Genomic DNA, 20,717 nt, shown 5'->3' on the forward strand with positions numbered 1-20,717 from the left:
AACACGTACGGAATGTTATCTGTATTTTTTTCAGAGCAAATAAGGTCTTCAAATGACACACAGTAAATCCCGTCTAACAATTCTACCTACTGCATTTTACATGTATTAAAAATAATCACTCCAGGTCCCGAATATCATAAAAATAACCACGACAGCTTCAGAAATTAAACGAACTTCCAAAAAAAAGGCATAGGCTATAACAATTCTATACTAACTAGATAACTCTGATGAAGCAGAAATTAAATATTACACACGGTCCATCTTCATGGAGTGAACATAGATGCAAGATGCTATAAAAATATTTGAGTAAGTCTTGTTTCAAGTTTTTAGTTGGACCTAAGTGCAGCATCATTATCCATTCAATCACGTTTGTTTCTTGGCGATCAATTTCTAAACAGGTAGAATACGGTAACAATCTCTTAAGATTCGAAGTAAATTTAGAACAACTCAAAAACAGAAAACTTGAAATAATAAATGATATGAAGTTAATGAGGATGAACTACATATACTTATCAATTTACTGGAAATACAGCGAAGTCTGGGTTAGCAACGGTCAAACGGCGACCGTCGCGTCAAGCTGCAACTGCTGATGTGTTAAGGCAAACTCCGCACTACATGAGTAAGTGTGTGCAGTGAACTGAGTAGACAGGTAATAGCGTAAAATATATATAACACTGGTTATATTGGCTTCTAGTTCTAAGACAGCATGAAGCTCAAATTTTGTTCCTTGTTTAATTTCAAGTCAGTTTTCAGCACCACACTTATATAGGGCGCGGTTACAGTTCGTGGTCGGGCTACGTTTTAACGCGGAATCCGAGCACTACATGTTCTTCAACCTAGGATTGAACCCAAACTTTCCCAACTACGTGCTCGAAGGGTAAATCTTGATACTATTCATTTCCTCATTGCCTTGACAAGTGGGGAAAATAGTAAATTTGTTCACATTTCCTATTCATAAACCCTTCTATTTCGAAGATATTGAAAGGGAAAAGCTGAAGTTTAAAAGGCCTACCATTTTACCAGACTCAACTCAGTTTCAAAAACCAACTTTACGTATTCAAAAGCCCAATTAAGAAAAAATAAAATAAACCGATGTATGACTAACTACTGTATACTCTCGAAAATGCCAAGTTTTTGCTAATAAATTAGTGGTCGAACGTAACTGTATTTTTTCCAGTTTGTCCTCCGTTCCACAATACAAAAGCTATAAAAAAAAAAAAAACTTTAAATAATCTTCAAACCACTTTCTACAAAGTCCTCTACCATGATTGTTTTTCAGGGAAAATGACTTCAGTGGGACCATGCTTCAAAGAGTAATAAAATAAAATAAAACGAAAACTAATAATTTTAACTTCCCCTCATAGGTTACCCTACCGACTTTTTTTTTTTCTATGCCTGAGATGGACAGAAGCTGCTATGGTCTTTTGATTAGGTACTATCCCGGCGAACACAATTAGGGTAAGCTACCGTAGCTAATACGTTACGTTGGATAGGAAACATTCAAATACTGTTACAGTAACTTGGTAACCTCCTCACTGACAAACCTTCAGTATTCATTCTACCTCTCTCGTAATCATGTGTTTATTTCGTAAAATGTTACTTTCAGAAAAACTAGTCTCTCATATGTAAGTTATTTATTTATTTATTTACAAATAAACAACTTAATACGCACCGCTACACAAAATTGTTTCAGACTTGCTATTAACTTGATATTACAAGTAGCGAAATACGTATATTTCTTTTATCTCGTTATATCATTATTACTTTAAAAACTATTTTCCTAGCGTTACATCATGAAAATAATAATAATAATAATTAAACTATCTTTTTCTTTTAAATTGACTTCTGTTTCAAAAGAGCATTTCATACAGATGCATTCTTTACATTAGAATTGACAATTTTAGCTCTAATTACGTATGAACAACGCTTATTATAATTCTGTTTATCGTGAAAACAAAAACAAAAATATCCTACTTAACGAACTTCCGTAAGCTACTTCTTATCGGCCATTTCTACAAATGATAGCAGTGTTTACAAAATACGCGATCAATCAACAAGTTAAGTTGTCACCAACCATAGTAAACGAGGGTACAATTTCGTAGTAGAAACAGTTTTGACATATCTGTTAAGCGAAGGACAATGATTAAGGTCGCTGACAGAGCATACCAACTTGAAGGACAATAACTCAAAACGTCTATCAACATAGTGTGACCTATCCTAATCGCTTACTGCGGAAATATACCGGAATTATCAGGTCAAAATCTGAGGTTAACGGTGACCACTCTTAACGGTGCTCTGATTTGACAGATGCTAAAAATGGTCACCATTGTTGCGGGTACGTGGTGCTGTGATTGACTTCTGGTGAAGTCCGCTTCAACTAATTCAGCGTTTCTTAAACTTAAGTGTTGAAGTTTATGTACAAGAACACACACATCTTTTTTAACGTCCCACAATTCGATGCTACGGGAGAAGGTGGTGGGGATATTGAAACATACGGTTGGAACAAAGAAGTTGGAAGGGAAAGGGAGAACCCCGAGAAAACTCACTATTAAACGAAAACGAAATCTTGAAGTTTTACGTCCCATGATTATGCTGACTAGGCTAAAGGAGACGGTGGTGATGAGAGATGAGTGAAATGGTGGAATGAAGAAAGTGGGAGGAAACGGGAGAACCCCGATAAAACCCACGAGCACGGTGTTTGTCCACCACAAAGTTCACACGGCGCCAACTGGGATCGAACCAGAAATCCCAAGCACCGGAGGTGAACGCTCTGGGAGGAAACGGGAGAACCCCCAGAAAACCCATGTACATAGTGTTTGTCCACTACAAAGCTCACTTACCGCGAGCTGGCACTGAACCAAGGACCCCATGCAACAGAGATGAACGCTCCATCACTGAGAAAACTCTCTATACGATGATATAAAAAGATTTAAAATGCACGACTGGAACGAGATTCATAACCGGAACTCCGGACCATCATGCCGATGCGTTCATACAGTCCAGTGCCTACATTACAAGATACCTCTCCAGTGATAAATGAATGATAAGCAGTAGACCCGGGTTGGAATCAAAATCCAATAGCACATTTATTCACCTTTTATTTATCATTGAAGTCGCACCTATGAAGAAACTGGTTAAGATATAAAATCGGTTATTTCCTCCACGTTTCATATATAACACTCACTATTATTAACACTATTCCTATTTGCAAATCATCCCGACAAACTAAGGTCACATAAGCGAAACTGAACCGTCTAAACACACAAAGGTTTATTAAATAATTTCTGCCAGAGCACGTATGAACACGCTAATCCAATAAAACTGTTCCAGATGTAGTATATTTGATCTGTCTTTTAATTTCGCGTCCCTTTCAGCAGCGATGCTATATGAGACGTGGACCTACAAGCTTAAAGTGGAATCTGAATCATATGAACTTCCACCGGGAATCGAACCCGGGCCTTCCACGCCATGATGTAGTATAGGTAACATCGGTTGACAGTCGATCAAATTACATCACTATATATAGATTAGCTACCCTACTTCTGATAATTCAAGCAATCAGCAAATGAGTGGTATGTTGTGGGAAAGCTAACCACTTAGTATTTCTTCAACCACAGAGTATCCCAGACAGCTACTTTGCGCAGTAAATGGCTTATGTTAAACCCTGCGAATTCTTGTACAATATAGGAAAGTAGAAACCATAATATGGATGAATTGTTACGCAGATAATACGTAGTATGTATATGTAAAGCATAGGTGAAGTGTTTGTTTCTCCAATTCTCACTGTTACCATAAACTTATAATCCTCACCTTTATTACATTAATGAGGAATGAATTTGAGGTCGGGCCAACCTTTTAACGTTGTCTACGTACATAAGCTGATGACCAGAAACATCTGAAATTAAATGAAATCTTTAAGCTTTACGTCTCAGTTATGCCGACTAGGCTAAAGGAGACGGTGATGAGAAATGAACGAAATGGAATAAAGAAAGTGGGAGAATGACGAGAACACCCACGTAAAACGACCAGAAAGATTTAAAATGAGATTTGCAAGACAAAATAAACCCTTCACATTCTCATATACAAGTAGTTATAGTGTAAGGTCGGACCTCCAATGCAAAGCATTAAAGTTTAGGTTACGGACATTTTTTGGCACATCCTACAATAATTTGCAGACAAAACATTTGCTTCCAACAGTATCAATTACACCACACGAGATAATGCAATAAGCTAACAACAGTGAGGGTTCAAGGGAAACTAAGCTTCCCCCGTACATCAACCTCGCACACCCATACTCTAAGCAAGTAAGCATCAAGGACACGGGCACTCGAGACTTAGGGTTTTTTTTTTTTTTTTCTTTTCTTTTCTTCGCAACACGTGAAGAAAATGTGCACTCCAAGGATCTATGGCCTCGAGGCATCAACGGGACAGGTGCACCAACGCGTCTCATATGAAGCTTCTTTCTGCGTATCTAAGAGTCACTTACGGGTAAATTAAGTTGCTGTAATTGAAATTGATATCAAATATTTTAGTAACATATCCCGGGGTAAAACATTTACACATCCAGTTCGGTACGGCATTCCTATCTTTCAGTACAGTACGTACCGCACGTATTATTCCTAGAATCAAGCTAACAAGCCCTTAAAAATTATATTTGCATGTACTTCTTATTTTAGTTAAACTGACATCTCATATTTATGTATAAAAAAAAAAAGAAAGAAAGAAAGAAAAAAACCTGCGAAAGCAATAACATCTGATGAACTTATTAATCGATTCTTGTCCTATAGTAGGGACGTAAAACTGAAAGATTCTTGTCTTATAGGCCTAGTCCATTTTTAACACGCATACACCACATATATTACTTACGGACTTGATTACAGCGTCGCCTGTAGATAGACTTGACACGATATACTTATGTAATAACATTGTATGTTCTTTGAAGTTATTACCTCCCTTATAATTGGTCACATTAGATTCGCAATTTCCACAATGATTAGCTACAAACGATGAAACCTGCAAGTCAAACGATACTATAGGAGACATTACTTTGGTACTCAACAGTCCGTGACAACCCATAATAAGGAGCGTATCAATGAGTTACGGAGCCCAAACAGTCATGGTACGGGAGTTAAAATTATCGCATTACTCACAAAAATTGCCATGGACCAAGCTAAATCGCGATGTCATCTTGTTTTACCACAAAGTCAGTAACAACGAATATAACCCGCATACTTATACTATTACCTTGATTCAGGAAAGTAGAACTGCCACAGTATGAACATTACCCCCACAGAAGTCTGCACATTATAATCAAAAACAGCGTTGTGCGTTTGAAAGTAGAGCATACCAGGTAATTCCTATTAATGAGCCAATATGTGATAAAACCAATTTCAGTCCAACCTTCGATACTTTCACTGGCAAAGAAATCTCAATTGGGCACTCGTTCTAAAGTAATAAAGATGACGTCTAGCACCTTATTATTAATAGTGAACTTGGCCTTATGAATGTACATTTATCCAGTGAAAAATCTTTATTTATTTCAGAAACTCTCTTCTCTATAACGATTTACGGTATGACGAACGATGAAGAGAACAGAAAAAATTCCTGAAATAAATAACGGTATTTCACGGATAAATATATATATTCATAATTTTGCTCATTCAAAAATTACAAGAACAAAAAATGAGACCAATAAATCCCACGCATATCTGGCGATGACCCACACCTGTAGTGTCATTTGTTTACTTTATTTTTAGCGGGACAGAACAAAAAAAAAAAACAAAAAAAAAAGCTCGGCTTGCATTCTAATTAAATTTGTATCCACGTTTCTTTTCGACATTAAAATAAATAAATAAATAAATGAATCAGAATCCTGCATACTAAACATAGCATCTGCATTGAAGACTTTTTTTCTATATCCATTTTTATGCAATGTCAAAAACAGTCCACAGAAAGCTTCATTGGCTTCAATAAAACACTGTGAAAAACTCGATGGCCAACATAATTGAGGGAAACCCGTATGTTGGACACAGTCTAACTCAAATTATTATTAAAACAAGAGCTATTTCCAGGAAAAGAAATACATCCAATAAAGCCCAATCATGTAGAGGGAAGCGTCGCTCGAAATGTTTCATTTTCTTTAGAACGAATGGGATCTTATTCAATACCTGTACTATTCTTCCTCAGCCACACCATTAGATTGATTCTTTTTTAATTTGTCAACCTATATACAAGCCCTCGTTATTCGTATTACGTGCAGAACTTAGCGGTTAGTATCAAGTGTAGAACTTAGTTGTCAGTAGCACGTACAGGACCTCAACTGTTAGTAGCACATGCAGAACCACAGTTGTTATAGTACAATACAGAATCTTAGCTATTAGGAGCACATACAGTATCTTAGCTCTTCGTATCACGTGCAGAACCTCAGCTGTTGGTATCATGTACAGAACCTGAACTGTTAGTAGCACGTGCAAAACCTCAACCGTCAGAAGCACGTACAGAACTTAGCTATTAGTTGCACGTACAAAATTGCAACTATTAGTAGCGTGTCTGATAAATTTTCTTATAATCTTGAATCCCAGCAATAAACAGAAATGTTGTCTCGGGTCCTCAATGTTACCAAATATGTGTCATGCGCTCTGAAACATACATTATTTATGTACATTACAGATGCACATTTGTACAGAGAAGCAAATCGCAAAGGTTACGAATCAAAAAATGCTTTCAGTTCACTGATGAAAACTAGTATATAAATACTGTTAAATAAGGAATTTTTATTAAGTCAAAACTAGTATATAAATACTGTTAAATAAGGAATTTTTATTAAGTCATTACCAACTTCCAACATATAGATCTTACTGTGACCAACTACCGGAGCGAAAAGTCAGAAAATGGTCAAACGTGACATGTTTTTCCATCCTTGTATAATATAGGTCCTCGTATACATTGGGTTTCATTGCAATAACTACACAATTTCAAACTCAATTGTTTCGGTATTTCAATGCCGATGACAACTAGCTATTTCGAATTATGTGTATAAATGAATCGCGTAAGTTTTTTTAAGCCACCCAGTTAACTTCTATCGCATAATCCAATACCGAAATCCAACGCAATGCAGTCTTCCATGTTGGCTTGGATTTGAGCTTTGTGTCCCTTTCAACAGAGAGGCTACATGAGACGAGGACGAACGGCTTAACGTGGGATCTGAACCACAAACTCCCGCCGGGAAAGGAACCTAGGTTTCCCGCGCCGTAGACACGTATTCAAATAAACTGTCTAGTAAGCACAAGTTTAAAAGTGTTCCAATCTTTCATAAGTTTAAAAACTGCATACAAGTTTTATGCCTGTAAAGTATACAGTAACTATTCAATAATATACTTCATTAAAGAAAGAAATACATTAGACGTACACGCATATACAGATTAGTATTTTTAATTGCTTCAAAAACACTTAACTGCTGCATGCATCGTATGCTTAAGTTCAAAAATGATACAGATTCCACCGTACACAAAGTCAAAGATTCCAGTGTGATTAGTAGTAAATTCTAACTCCACATACAGCAGGTCAACATATAACATTCCGAACTAACACCGTGTTCCTAAGAAAGTATTCTCAGTAATGCTAATAACACAATGACAACTTCACCGCTATCGTTCCTCAAAGCTACAGTTGTTCATAAGTTGGCCTAGAAAAACTAGCTCCACAACCATAACACCACGGCAAAGTACGCTGCTGAATGTAACACAACACTTTCAGGACTACTATGATCACCAAAGAATGCATTTCTGTTTCATCTGCTACGTTAACCACATTCCAAATGAACGACCATAATGAAGTATCTTTCCTCAAACCTACCAACATCATAATTATTACAATCATATAAAATCTGCTTAATATAGTTATACGGTTTTCGACCACGTCATGAAGCGAAAATTTGCTCAAGTCTAGTAAAGAACAGAAAATCTTTTCAGCTATCGTTCTTCGAAAGATATAACTGATTCGAACAATCTTGGTTCAAAGCACCCTACACTATGAACACTATCATAAGTGCAAAGTCGACGCATAATTCCATAATGTATCATTCCACTACTAGCAGTAAATGAAAGAAACCACTACAATTAACAACCCTAACAAAAAAGTTACATTCTTCCTAACATAGTCTTCACACTTCTCTAGCGTCACCATCAACGTGAGAACATCTATTTTTGTCAGATTAAAAAAGAAAAAAAAAATCTAGCAAAGGTTTGAGCTCAAGCTTGGCCATATGAAATGGTGCCGTGTAAGGCGGACATTGTGTATGTGTATACGTAGGAAGTATGTATGAGTACGGTTCTTCAGTAAGTATTCACAGCGTAACTGCCAAGCGTTCAGTAGATACTCCTTGTTATTTCACTGGAAAATTGATGAAAACATACGATCTTACACAAAGAAATTATCTGGCACATTTCCTTAATGTAACACAATTGCCGTAGGCGCAGCTCTCAAAGTAATGAGTAACATGCCCATCGATTCGAACAAAGCCTACACGAGGACTACTGGAAAAGTTCCTGAAATCAATATGAAGAAAAGATGTGAATTCTGGAAATGGATTCAATGCTTTTCGAAGTATTCACCCTATAATATCGATATACTTTTTCATAGAATCAAATCAATTTTCGAAAGCACTTTTTCCATTCTGGGGCTGCTGCCTCAGAAATCGCTATTCGGAATGCGTCAACAGCTGCTTCAGGCGACACAAAATCGCTCACCACGCACCTTATTTCTCATGTGTAAGAACAAATAATCTTTAGGTGACAAGTCAGGTGAGTATAGACAGTTATGTCATTAATTCAACAATTTTACTTGACAAAATATCAATAGTTTGGTGTGTTGAGTTGGAACTGGCGTTGTCGTGGTAAGAATGATGTGACGAACTAGGTTTGTTTTACGCAATTCAATGATGACCTATAGCACACAAATTGTTGAACTGTAGGTAGCTCAGATTTACAGCCGTTCGATCTTATAAAGCTATGGTTGTCACATGTCCGGCGTAACCAAGGAAATAAACGATCATTTGCTTGACAGCACTTCTCGAAAGAACATTTGTTGGTTTAAGAACACTGGCAGCACTTCTTGTAAGAACATTTGTTGGTTTAAGATCACGTTGGAACACTTAAACAGTATATCGCTGTTTCGTTTTGGATTCATATGAATAGATTCAATTTCGACTTCTGCAACGATGTGGTATACAAAATTTGAATTACCTTGGTCGAATTTTTTGAGCATTCCTTTACATTAATTAACATAGAATCCAACGACTTGAATTTCTGTATGTTCAGATGACCATGCAAAACTCGCATGTATTGCACTCGTGTCAATGTTAAAGGATCGCTGAAGCTTACGGTATGTCGCATGCCGATCTCTCTCAATCGTTTCACGCACAGCATCAACATTACTGGCAACAGACTTGGACTGACGATATTCACTAAATTTACCACTGAGAAGTATGAGGCACACTCGAATTCGGAAAACCAATTATGCACAGCCTTATTGGGTGGTGCTTCATTCGAAAGCCAAATGAAGACGGTCGATGCATGTTTCGGTGTTAAACTACATTTGAAATCATTAAAAAAATAAAAAAAAAAATATTGCTTGGAAGTCCTCACGAAAAATTATTTCTCAAAACTACTTTTTCAAACTGCTGTGAAAAATATATTAATAGGCTTAAACAAACAAAGATAATTTGAACAAAGGGGCGTCTATTCTTCCGAATTTTGCAGTAGCAGAATACTAGCGTCACTGTCAGTAGGCCTATAGTATTTTACCGAAACTTTTCCAGCATCTCCGTGGTAAAACGTTAGCAATTGAATTCAGTCCTTACCTTATAGTTTCGACGATTTCAATAGCTCCATCATGTTTGTCCTGGAAAGAAAAATTACAGATTCAGTCAAAAAGAAAACGCAGCTGAAACATTACAAATGACAATGTTTCCATACATATAAATTAAATAGCTTAAAAGGTTCACCTTAAGCATTCATCCAATAGTTGCACACAGCATCAATGACTATCTCATTATCCTCAATGTGGAAGAGTTATTACAATTATTTGCAAATATTTCAATTAACAGACGATTAAGGTGAGTCTTTTAAGCTATTTAATATGCATCTTTGTGTCAATATGCAATTAACGAAATATTAATATACCTAAATCTATTTTCACGATGAAGATTGACGATTTTCAGCCGAAATATTAAAATTACTCATACAAAGAGGTATCCTGAGGTAACAATTTTATAATCAAATACCCATATACACAAATGTTTAGAATGTCCAGAGCTCTCTCATGACTGATTAGCACACGCGCATTCGGCGAGGAAGACCTTGGTGGAAATTTAAGTGGTTTCGAAAACATGCTAAGCTGAACGTAACAAATTTATATATAGCCTCTATGCTGGAAAGGGATGTTAACCAACCAAACATCAACGTAATATTTACGAAGAATGTAGTACAACGGCTTCCACAACAACAACAAATGACAATTTTATACGATATATACAGTATACGAACCTGCTCATCATCCAAAACAAGTAAATCAAGAAGCCATTAACTAGCAAACTTCAGAATATGAATTTAAAAATGATAAAAGATGATCGATCAAACACATGTAATAAGATAAAACTACAGCGAACGACCTGGCATTCTTGCACAATAGGAAGAAACTTTTTCTTCGGTGGAATACTAATCCACTAGTGCAAGTCCAATCTTTTCTTGATTAATCGACAATTGTGGCTCTTTACATATAAATTTATTCGTACAGAACGATTACTACATCTTTCCTGGTACGTATTATTATTTCTAGTCTTCTTTACGGATTAAATAAAAGGGTAAAGCAAGCGTGACTTCATCTCTGAACTAGTGGCTTAGTAACCGCTAGCTAAATGCACCAAAATTCGCCCCCAAACAAGATGGTGTAATACGGACGAAGAGGTACGGTACGGTTATGAGACGTCCATGTTTACCAAGAACAGTCTTCGGATTTACAAATCTGTTCCCGCCGTCTTATATCTTACTGAAGTTGAAAAGCGACCCGGATCCATAATAATAATAAAAATAAAAAAAAAAAATGGTGACCTTATGCTATGACATATGATCTGAACTACACTAATTGCTAATTTCACTTGTACAACAGTGTAGTAAGTCGAATAATACCACAGATTTATCATCCGTTGATGATTCTTCTGCTATCATAAAAAAAAAAAAAAAAATATCTGCCTACATCATTCAATCCTGGTGCTTACCTTACATTCGCCTATCGTTTCCCGAACACGTATGTAAATTTAGATGTGTAATCGAGTTCAAACCTGTACGCTGACATACTTTTCAAAATAATACGTACTTTGTGATACACAAATAATGATTGTAGAGCACTCATTTAAATAGCACAATCAATTTAAAAATTCCTGAAAAACAACATAGAATCAAAGAAATTGCATAGCTTGCGATGCTGTGGAGGACAGAAGGATAATGGCAGAGTACTCATCTCTAGCTTGAAGAATCCCTGATAAGGTATCCGGCCAAGAGTTTACGGTGGACAGTGCTGTGACCGCGAACAAAGATGATGTTCTCCCACTCCCTTCCGTATATTTACCACTCCAATAACAATTCACCATTCACCTTTATTAATCAGCCCCCTTCGCATATAGAACAAAGATTGCGACGTTCACGACGTCATTTCATTCGTTTTTTTTATTTTATCTTTTTTTCTGAGTCAAATTCGAAGAACCACGTAAGTAAAATATGCCTATTTTCATCGCATCGGAACACCGAAAATAAATACATAAGAACACGAACAACATATATACCAATCCATATCAGCAAACACCGTCGATTTCGCCATTACCAATTCACTCTAAATCCTGCTAGTACAATTTACGCTCTCATATGAACAATACAGGTGCACCAGAAGGAATAACACTGATATTACTGCACATTTATCCTGTGTTCCCGTGAAAACCCTACTAAAAACTAATACTGAACCTAGATTCTAACTTCAAGACAGTGAGTGCAAGGGCACAGCGTTATTACTGAGAGGGAAGCATGCATGCTATTAAAAAGAAGGAAACTTCGGCAGAAATGTTCATCTCCTTTATACGTAGTATAATGTAATAACCTTGATTCTGCTAGTAAGATGAAAGAAATACCAAATGACCAAATACCTGGAAAATAGTTGTTAGTGGCATATATTTATATTTGAGTAGCCCAATGATGCATACACCGAGCCCACTTCGAACTACATAGCAACATTATGAGCCATTGTATTAACCAAGAGGGGGAAACAAGATCTTAAGTATATTATCCTACCAGGATGTCCTACTCATTAAAACGACGGATAATGATTGAAAGGGAATGACGATGGAAGAATTGGGGAACGGAATGGACCTTTCAATTGTACGTTTTCTGTAGGCTAAAAGGGAAGGATAGTGATTACGACAAAACTGGTGAAATGAGAATATGAGAGAAAAACATAAGAACTTCGAGGGGGGGGGGAACATGGGCACGACATGCCATAAATCCACTTGGCAGCAACTGGGAGCAAAGCAGGGGCAAATGCTCGGTAATAGTATACAACAGTACCTCATGATCTGTGCGCGTGGATACTTCCTACTGTTGCACTACGTATAAAAATGATTTTATTACATTTAAAAGTAGTAAGAAGCATCCACGTGCACGTGACATGCGATATGTGTTTCAAATCCCCCACATATACTCATACACTACGTACAAGGGCACATTATTATTCTTCGCATACCATAAAACACAACGAAACGCAACGCAAACCGACGTACATTTTATTTTATATTACTCAGTAATTAAATGAAAGTCGCCTTGTTACCTCATTTTCAAGTTCCTATATCCTCAATGAATAATCCCCAAGACTGCACTTCGTGAGTCCTCGCTAAATGATGAGGCACTGTCGTATACTATATCCAAATGCTCTACTACTGACCCACTGGGGCTCCCATCCGAGATCAAAGCTGAGGCTCTAGTATAGAAGTGACCCTCTACCAACAAAGTTAGGCATTAACTTGCCTAGTCAGAGCAAGTCCTTCATTATTGCACGCATAGGGTAAACCCTACAATACACGCTCCAGCTGTGCATCGACAAGCTGAGCCGCTTTAAAAGGTATAGTAGAGTAGGGTAGAGTATGATAGGGATAAGCAGGGTAGGGGTAGGAACAGGTTAGCTTATGGATAAGGAAATTTTTATCCATTTTCATAAAATAGAGTGTAATTTCTCGTTTCTGAGTGAGTATACCAGCTGGAGCGGGCATTGTAAAGTTAACCCCACGCATGGGCCTGATATTGCTCATGATGGGAGCAAGTTACGTGTAAACATAGTGAAACACACTCTTCAGAAATCATTTTCTAAACTGACTTAGCACATATGTAAACAAAATATTTCGAATCACCAATGAAGAACCAGAAGAAAGTTGATGCCGCCCCAGAAATGAATCTGTGTATACATGAAACTGAAATTTAATTAGCTCTATGTACTGTTAAATCCGTATTGCGGCTGTTCTTGTACTGAAAAATTACTTTATTATGGAATCATCCTTTATAGCCGGAGTAATTACAGTATTTGTAAACGTTCGAAATGCACAACCTACGATCAACGTGCTACCCATGCTATAATAAATGATATTGCATCTTAATGTTCCGGAAATATTCAGTCATATAGGACGGGCCCTATCAGGCGGTATAAACCAGTTGCGCGGGCAAAAGTTTCGCATAATGATATTTATGCTCTTCTAATTTTTAAGTTCATCAGCATTCCGATTGCACAAATTACAACCAATCTCACATTACCAAGTCTAAAATGCATAAAATTTACGCGCACAACAGTGCACTTCTAGTAACTATGTATTTCTCACGAAGTAGCACAGGTTAGATCCAAGTATATCCATGGTTAAGCTTCAAAGGGCAGCAGTAGTTCTACTTTCAAAAATAGCATAATTCTTTACAAATCAACTAAGAATTCCTATTACTCTTACAACAGGGATCATGAAAAACAAAGTCAATACCAAGCTATGCATACTCCATGCGATGCTTGCTTGTCCGAATCCCGCTGATCTTAGATGAATTTAAAATTAGCATAAGTAGCTATATACGTTTGATACAATCAAGATATTGCTTCCATTATACACCAAAATACACTATTGATTGGTTTATTAACTTTTAGGATAATTAATACATAGATTTACTTATAAACAGGCGCTTAAACGCGCTCTCAGAGCTTGTATGATCACGTACATCAAATCTACATCAAACTTTAAACATGTCACTTACCGAACCCGTTCCTGAGGTGAGTGGCCATTGATAAATCGCGGGTTCTGCCCCAGCAGGGCTGTGAAGACGTAACTCTAATCCCATCATTTCTCTTGCCGATATGTTCACTTCACGTTTTACTACAGTCCACGATTAACTTCCTACAAAACATTAGTCACTGCAGCATATTTTTAAAATGACTACATACCCCTCCTGGCTGCACGCCATGATGGGGTTGTCGTAACATGGCTGTTTCATATCTGCGCCTGCGCACATCTGTTGATCCTCTATTGGTGTTCAGAAATGGGGGTCATATACAAAGCGAAGCGTGATTCCATAGTAGATGCAGCGCAATAGATTATTTCGTTTGAAATTTTATTTATTTTAACGTACAAATATTCAGAACAGTCACATATTATCATAACGTTATTGATAACTTATTGTTTTGTTATGAAATTCATTCCAAGAATACAAAACTTGCCGTAAACCAAATTGGAAGTACGTTGAAGCACGAAATTCATTCGGCACAGAAAAACACGTGCATTAAACAAAAACACAGGTACTTGCAGAGATCATTAGAGGTGTTGAAAGTGGTCATTCTCGGCCGTACCTCAAGTAACATTAATATAATATTGACAAAAACAACTCTATCCTTTAATTAACGATCATTCATTCATGAAATTAATAGATTTCAGTAATTAAGTAAGAATATATATAGGGTGTTTCAAAACAACACCGACAACCTTTGGGAGGTGATTCCTGACACCAAGATAAGATAAAAATTATAGACCAACCTGGGTGCACAAATGCTTCCTTTCGGAGTTATAGGCTACCGAAAACATGAAAAAATGAACTTTAAAGACCCATAGCCAAAACTATGGGACCTACCGTAGTCGGGTCAAGACTTCACTTAGGAACTAGTATGTGCCCTATCCAAGTTTCAGAATCCTGCGGTACTTCCACAACAATTTTTATAGAGGTAGTTGGTGAGTACTTCAAATTAAATACCCATAGCCGAACTCCCTCTATAAAGATTGTTTCGGAAGTACCGCAGGATTTTAAAATTTGGGTATTTGGATAGGGCACATACTAGTTCCTACGTAAAGTCTTGACCCGACTACGGTAGGTCCCATGGTTTTGGAGCTATGGATCTTTAAATTTCATTTTTTTTTTCATGTTTTCGGCAGCCTATAACTCCGAAAGAGAGCATTTGTGCACCCAGGCTGATCTATACTTTTTGTCTTATCTTGGTGTCAAGAATCACCTCCCAAACGTCAGTTCGGTGTTGGTTTGAAACACCCTATATATATGACTGCTTATTATTATTACTACATATTCTTATATCAGGCACGGTTGCTCGTGGTACGTTACATCTTGTGCGAGACAAGGTATATGAATAACCGCCAACGTGAGAGGTCTCGGGTTTCCCTATTTTGCAGGGACAATCCCGATTTCGGAGAAAATGAGTGCGGATCAGTGGCGTAGCAGCTGCCCCCGCAACCCCCGCAGTGCGGGGGGGCCTCGAGGTATAGGGGGCCCCGAAGTCTTGCGATGAATAAAGTTTTAAAGAAGTAGACGTTCAACCTTACTTCTGTCGGCTTTACAAGTGGGGCCTCTTCTCTATACTTTGCGGGGGGGCCCGCAAAAGTGTGCTACGCCACTGGTGCGGACGTAGATCTGTCGGGGCTTTAAAATGTCTCGACTGTTTTCATTGATGAACTTAATGATGACTATGATAATAACTATTATTGAAAAGTATATTGCATGCACAAGGAATTATTGTGTATTTTTCACAAACTGAGTGGAAGAAATTTACAGGTGAAATGCAGTGTGTGAAACATGCTGTTGAAGTGTGTTGCATAATATTTGTATTTTAAGTGTCAAATTGTTACTACAGATCAAAAGGTTTTAATAATTTACCTATGTTTCGAATCGTAATATTTTGCACCAAAACCTAAGAATATGTGTTGCAACTACAATCCTAGGGTTTAACAAATTTTCAAACTAAAATTTTAAAATAGTGATGAAACATTTTTAAACGAAAGTTCTAAAATATTTGAAAATTTTTAAGTTAAAGTTTCAGAGTGCTCCGATAATCAAATTGTGTCAATAATAATTTTCGACTAATGACCTTAGGTTGTGAGTTGTGGCTAAAGTTTACAGTTAGAAATCGTAATTTTTACATATTAATCGGTTTTAATAATTGTATATCAGGTTTCAAGTTCTAAATGTTTCTACTAATGGTCTTAGACTGAGTCGTAACTAAAATCTTGAGTTTCAAAAGTTTTCAAAACAAATTTTAGAACAGTGTGGAAAACATTTTTAAACCAAAAATTTTTAACAAACTTTTCAAATCTTTTCCAAAAACAAAAATAAATAAATAAATAAAAAATAAAATATTTAAAAGTAATCCGGCAATCTGATTGTACCAAGGATAGTTTTTCAGCAATGATAGGCTATGAGTTGTGATTAAAGTTTAAGATGTAAAATAATTGTTGTTGAATATCAATTGGTTTTAGTGATTACCTATCAGGTTTCAAGCCCTAAATTTTCTCTACCAATGAAATTAGACTGACAAGGAAAGTACATGGGCTCTAACGGGTGAATACGCACGAAAAGGAAAGCATGTGTAATGTTAGCACCCCGGAGGCAAATAGTGATATCCGTTTTTTTGCAAGATGGTGTAAACGTCCGCAAGAGCAGGGGAAAGTAGAGCACGAGCCATAACTACAAGGCATCTATAAAGTCTGAACCCGGGCCATGTTTGCGGAAATAATTGGGTGGATGTAAAAATCGGCGCACGCGTATCCCATTATTTTATGGGACACAGTTTAAATGAAAAAGTTTTGTACCAGGATCTCCCGGAGGGTCCAACCAAAACTGTCAAATGGTAAGGAGGATGTCAAATAGTAGATCGTTGGAAAGTTATTGTGAAAAGAAACGAGCTGCAACAAGTCCCGTGTCTGTATGCACACCCTATGCAAAATGGTGGTCACAGACTCTTTCTTGATAGCTGTATTGCCATTTTGACTGCCTACCATTTTGTACAGGGTAAGCGCAGAGACTAGGAACTTGCCTCATCTTATTTCTTTTCATAATACCTTTCCAACGATATACTATTGACCCCTCCCCTTACCATTTCAAAATTTTGGTTGGATCCTGTCTGGGACCCTCCAGAGAACCCTGGACACAACTTTTTCATTCATAATGTGTACCCTTAAAAATAATGAGATACATGTTCCCCGATTTTTCCATCTACCCAAGCCTTTCCGAAAAAAATGGCCAAGGGTAAGCTTTACAGACGCCCTATAGTTATGGCACGTGCTATACTTTGCCTTGCTCTTGCAGACATTTACACAATCTTGCAGAAAAACGGACATCACTGTTTGCTTCCGGGATGCTAAAATTACACATGCTTTCCTTTTTGTGCGTATTTACCCGTTCGAGCCCAAGTACTTTCCCTGTGAGTCGTAGTTATAATATTAGGGTTCAAAAATTTTCAAAATAAAACATTTTATAACAAAATTTTCAAACCGAGCTCAAAATTTTTTTAACTTAAAATTTAAGCAAAACTTTTAAAAAACTATTGAAATATTTAAACAAAAATTTGAAAGTAATTAGCTAATCAGAATACATTAAGAATGAGTTTCCACTAATAATCTTAGACAGTGAGTTGTGACTAAAATTCAGTGTGAAATTGTTATTGTTGCGTATAAATCAGTTTTAATAATTATTGATCAAGTTTCTAGTCCTAAATTTCATCCACCAATAACGTTAGACTATGAGTCATAACTACAGTCCTATGATTCCAAGTGTGAACTTGTTTATATATATCAATAAGTTACAATAATTATCTATCTAGTTTCAAGCACAAAATTTGGAGTTAGAAGCAGGCATCAAGCAATCAGATCACCAAAGATAATTTTCACCAATTACCTTGGACTATGTCTTGTACTCATTCATATTATCATATGATATAATAAAATATCTCATCTTAGATTAGATCAAGACCCTCACAAATTTGAATTGGTGGCAATATTTATTCATTCAAAGGATCAGCGTGAATGATCTAAATTTGCAAAAGTATATATCCAAATCCCAGAGAACATTTGTCAAACTTTATTTTTCACCATTTTTTAAATTTAATGAGTGGACCAATATACCTCTTCCAAAATTTAATAAAAGAGTCGACAGTTACTCACGTCCAATGAATCAAAATAAGATCCTGCATTCATCCATTTAATCAGATACTACAATTAAACAACATTTCATAGAATGAATTACGTCACAAATTTCGTTTCTTGTTTTTTTTTTTTTTTTTTAATCCATATAAAGAAACTACATGGACCATCCAAATTTACAGAACTATATCTCAGCAATAGTAGCTATTTACCAATGTTTACTTTTGACAATTTCTAAAAATTAAGAATGGGCCTCCCAAAATTTCGGAGGGAAATGTCACAATACCTGTGCCTTATTCAAGAGAAGAAACACCCACAGGATTAAATTATCATAATAAAAGTTTACTTACATGCACCCGGCAACACTGCTGCTATCAGAAATGAGTTACCAGCTCTACAGAGGATGCTGAGAGTGTCCCCTGTTTTGATTCAAACACTGGTTCACACGTTTCACCAGATTGGCAGCATCTTTACGAAGATTAGAAGTGTTAATGTTCTCAATGGCACCGCGAATATTCGTTTCCAGGTCTTGAATAGTTCGAGAATTGTTCTTGTATACCTCTTGCTTTAAATAGCCCCATAGAAATGAATAGCAGTGTTCCCGGGTGCATGTAAGTAAAAATATATGATAATTTCAAAGTTTGTTTCTCATTGTTTTCAGAAATTGCATAGTGTAGACAGATCCTTATCACATCCTTTGATGCACTGAAACATCAGCAAAGTTGCCAATTCAGAGTGTTAATTTCTGAAAACTACGATTTCCCTAGTTTCCCCTTACAGAGGCTTCATCCGATCGGTAGAAATGAAAAATCCTTTTTCCTGCTCCATAGTTTCCAAGCTACTCCAACTAAACAAACTGAAAATTAACGACAGAACTTCCATACGTATGAGTTATGATTCAATTTACATGTTTCGCAAAAAAAAAAAAAAAAAATACATCTTCGGTTACATCTGGCAACACTGTGTGGTTCCTAGTGTACTTCAATCGTTGCTTCCTAGTTTAAAAATATATGTTTGAACAAGGTTTCATTTTGGTATAACCATTATTTGTGTATTACTTCAGGTTCAAAAGTTCTAGTATGTTTAAGTCCGGGTTGCATTGTATATTGGACACCCTGTACATGAAATGTAATCATTTCGTTAGGTAAAGCACACATGCTCCTCAGAGGAGACTTATGTAATATGTTAGTTCTTGCTTCTCTACAATAGAATGTCCCAATGTTTACTGTTCTCGTCTTACCTATTGGAACACGTAATAATTATTCTGGAACCAATTCTGGACAATTAATTTTACCGTTTAATAACTTATGTAAGAACAACAGATCAAGCATCCATATCCTTTTTTCTAATGTTTGAAAACTAAAATTCATAACTAAGTCTTCATAGGGAACATACTTTGGGAAGAAACTTTTTTTTTTTTTTATGCAAGCATTTTTAAAAATTTAAACGGATATTTTCAATTGTATCAGAGTATTTAGTGACATTCGGTGTTCAAACAGTACAACAGTATTACTGTTGTAATGTTGTATTTTAATTTTGACCTTACATACTAAACATTTAACCTTATAAATGTTCACTCTTTTTAGAAATCCTGTTCTATCCTACAAATTAAACCTAGGTTTCCATAAATGCACTACCCGTTATTGCGTCAACATGTTGGGCAAAGATTAATTTGCTATCAAATATAACTTCTAGATCTTTGATAGTATTTGGGATAGACAAGGAAGTGCCACTTATTGTATAGGTACAGTTAATTGGATTTTCTTTCCTCGTGAAAGGTACAGATTTACATTTGTACACATTCAGGACTAATTTATTCTTATGATACCATATTTGAACTCTCTGTAGATCCTGTTGAAGTTTCACGCAGTCATCAATTGAACTTACTTTGGAGCATAATTTGAGATTGTCGGCAAAATGAAAAACTTGAGAAGTTTTAATGCACAGAGAAATATCATTAATAACAAGAAGAAACAACAGGGGACCCAGATTAGATCCTTGAGGGACTCCCGATGGAGTATTGGCTTTGAAAATCACCGGTAATGTAAAACATCGTCTAGGCCTAGGACTATTCAACTGGAATTCTCTCCAGCCCTCTGTGGGAAGAGGTTTTTTTTTTTTTTTTTTTTTAATCTTGGAATATAATATTTGTATCGTTATTTGTATATTCTATACTATTACTATGTTGATCTGTATCAAGTTCAAAATAAACGAGATTAGCACTCGATTTCAA

The 20,717-nt window shown here is 36.3% G+C and overlaps 1 protein-coding gene across 3 annotated transcripts in view; it reads right to left on the minus strand.

Annotated features, from left to right (window-relative positions):
• The window catches only part of gpp (DOT1 like histone lysine methyltransferase grappa), a 140,856-nt gene extending 126,265 nt beyond the window's left edge, over positions 1 to 14,591 (minus strand). For 2 of the 3 annotated variants that reach the window (XM_081742310.1, XM_081742313.1), the window contains exons 1-2: positions 14,325 to 14,591; positions 9,860 to 9,900 (exon numbers count right to left, since the gene is read on the minus strand). In XM_081742310.1, the coding sequence (XP_081598436.1) occupies positions 9,860 to 9,900; positions 14,325 to 14,411 (128 nt within the window). In that variant the 5' untranslated portion in view covers positions 14,412 to 14,591. The remainder of the gene's footprint in view (positions 1 to 9,859; positions 9,901 to 14,324) is intronic. The other variant, XM_081742311.1, reaches the window with a different exon arrangement.
• Positions 14,592 to 20,717: the final 6,126 nt, after the last annotated feature.

The sequence above is a fragment of the Thermobia domestica genome, chromosome 16 (assembly GCF_964235325.1).
Source record: "Thermobia domestica chromosome 16, izTheDome1.hap1.1, whole genome shotgun sequence".
In the NCBI taxonomy this organism is placed as follows: Eukaryota; Metazoa; Arthropoda; class Insecta; order Zygentoma; family Lepismatidae; genus Thermobia; species Thermobia domestica.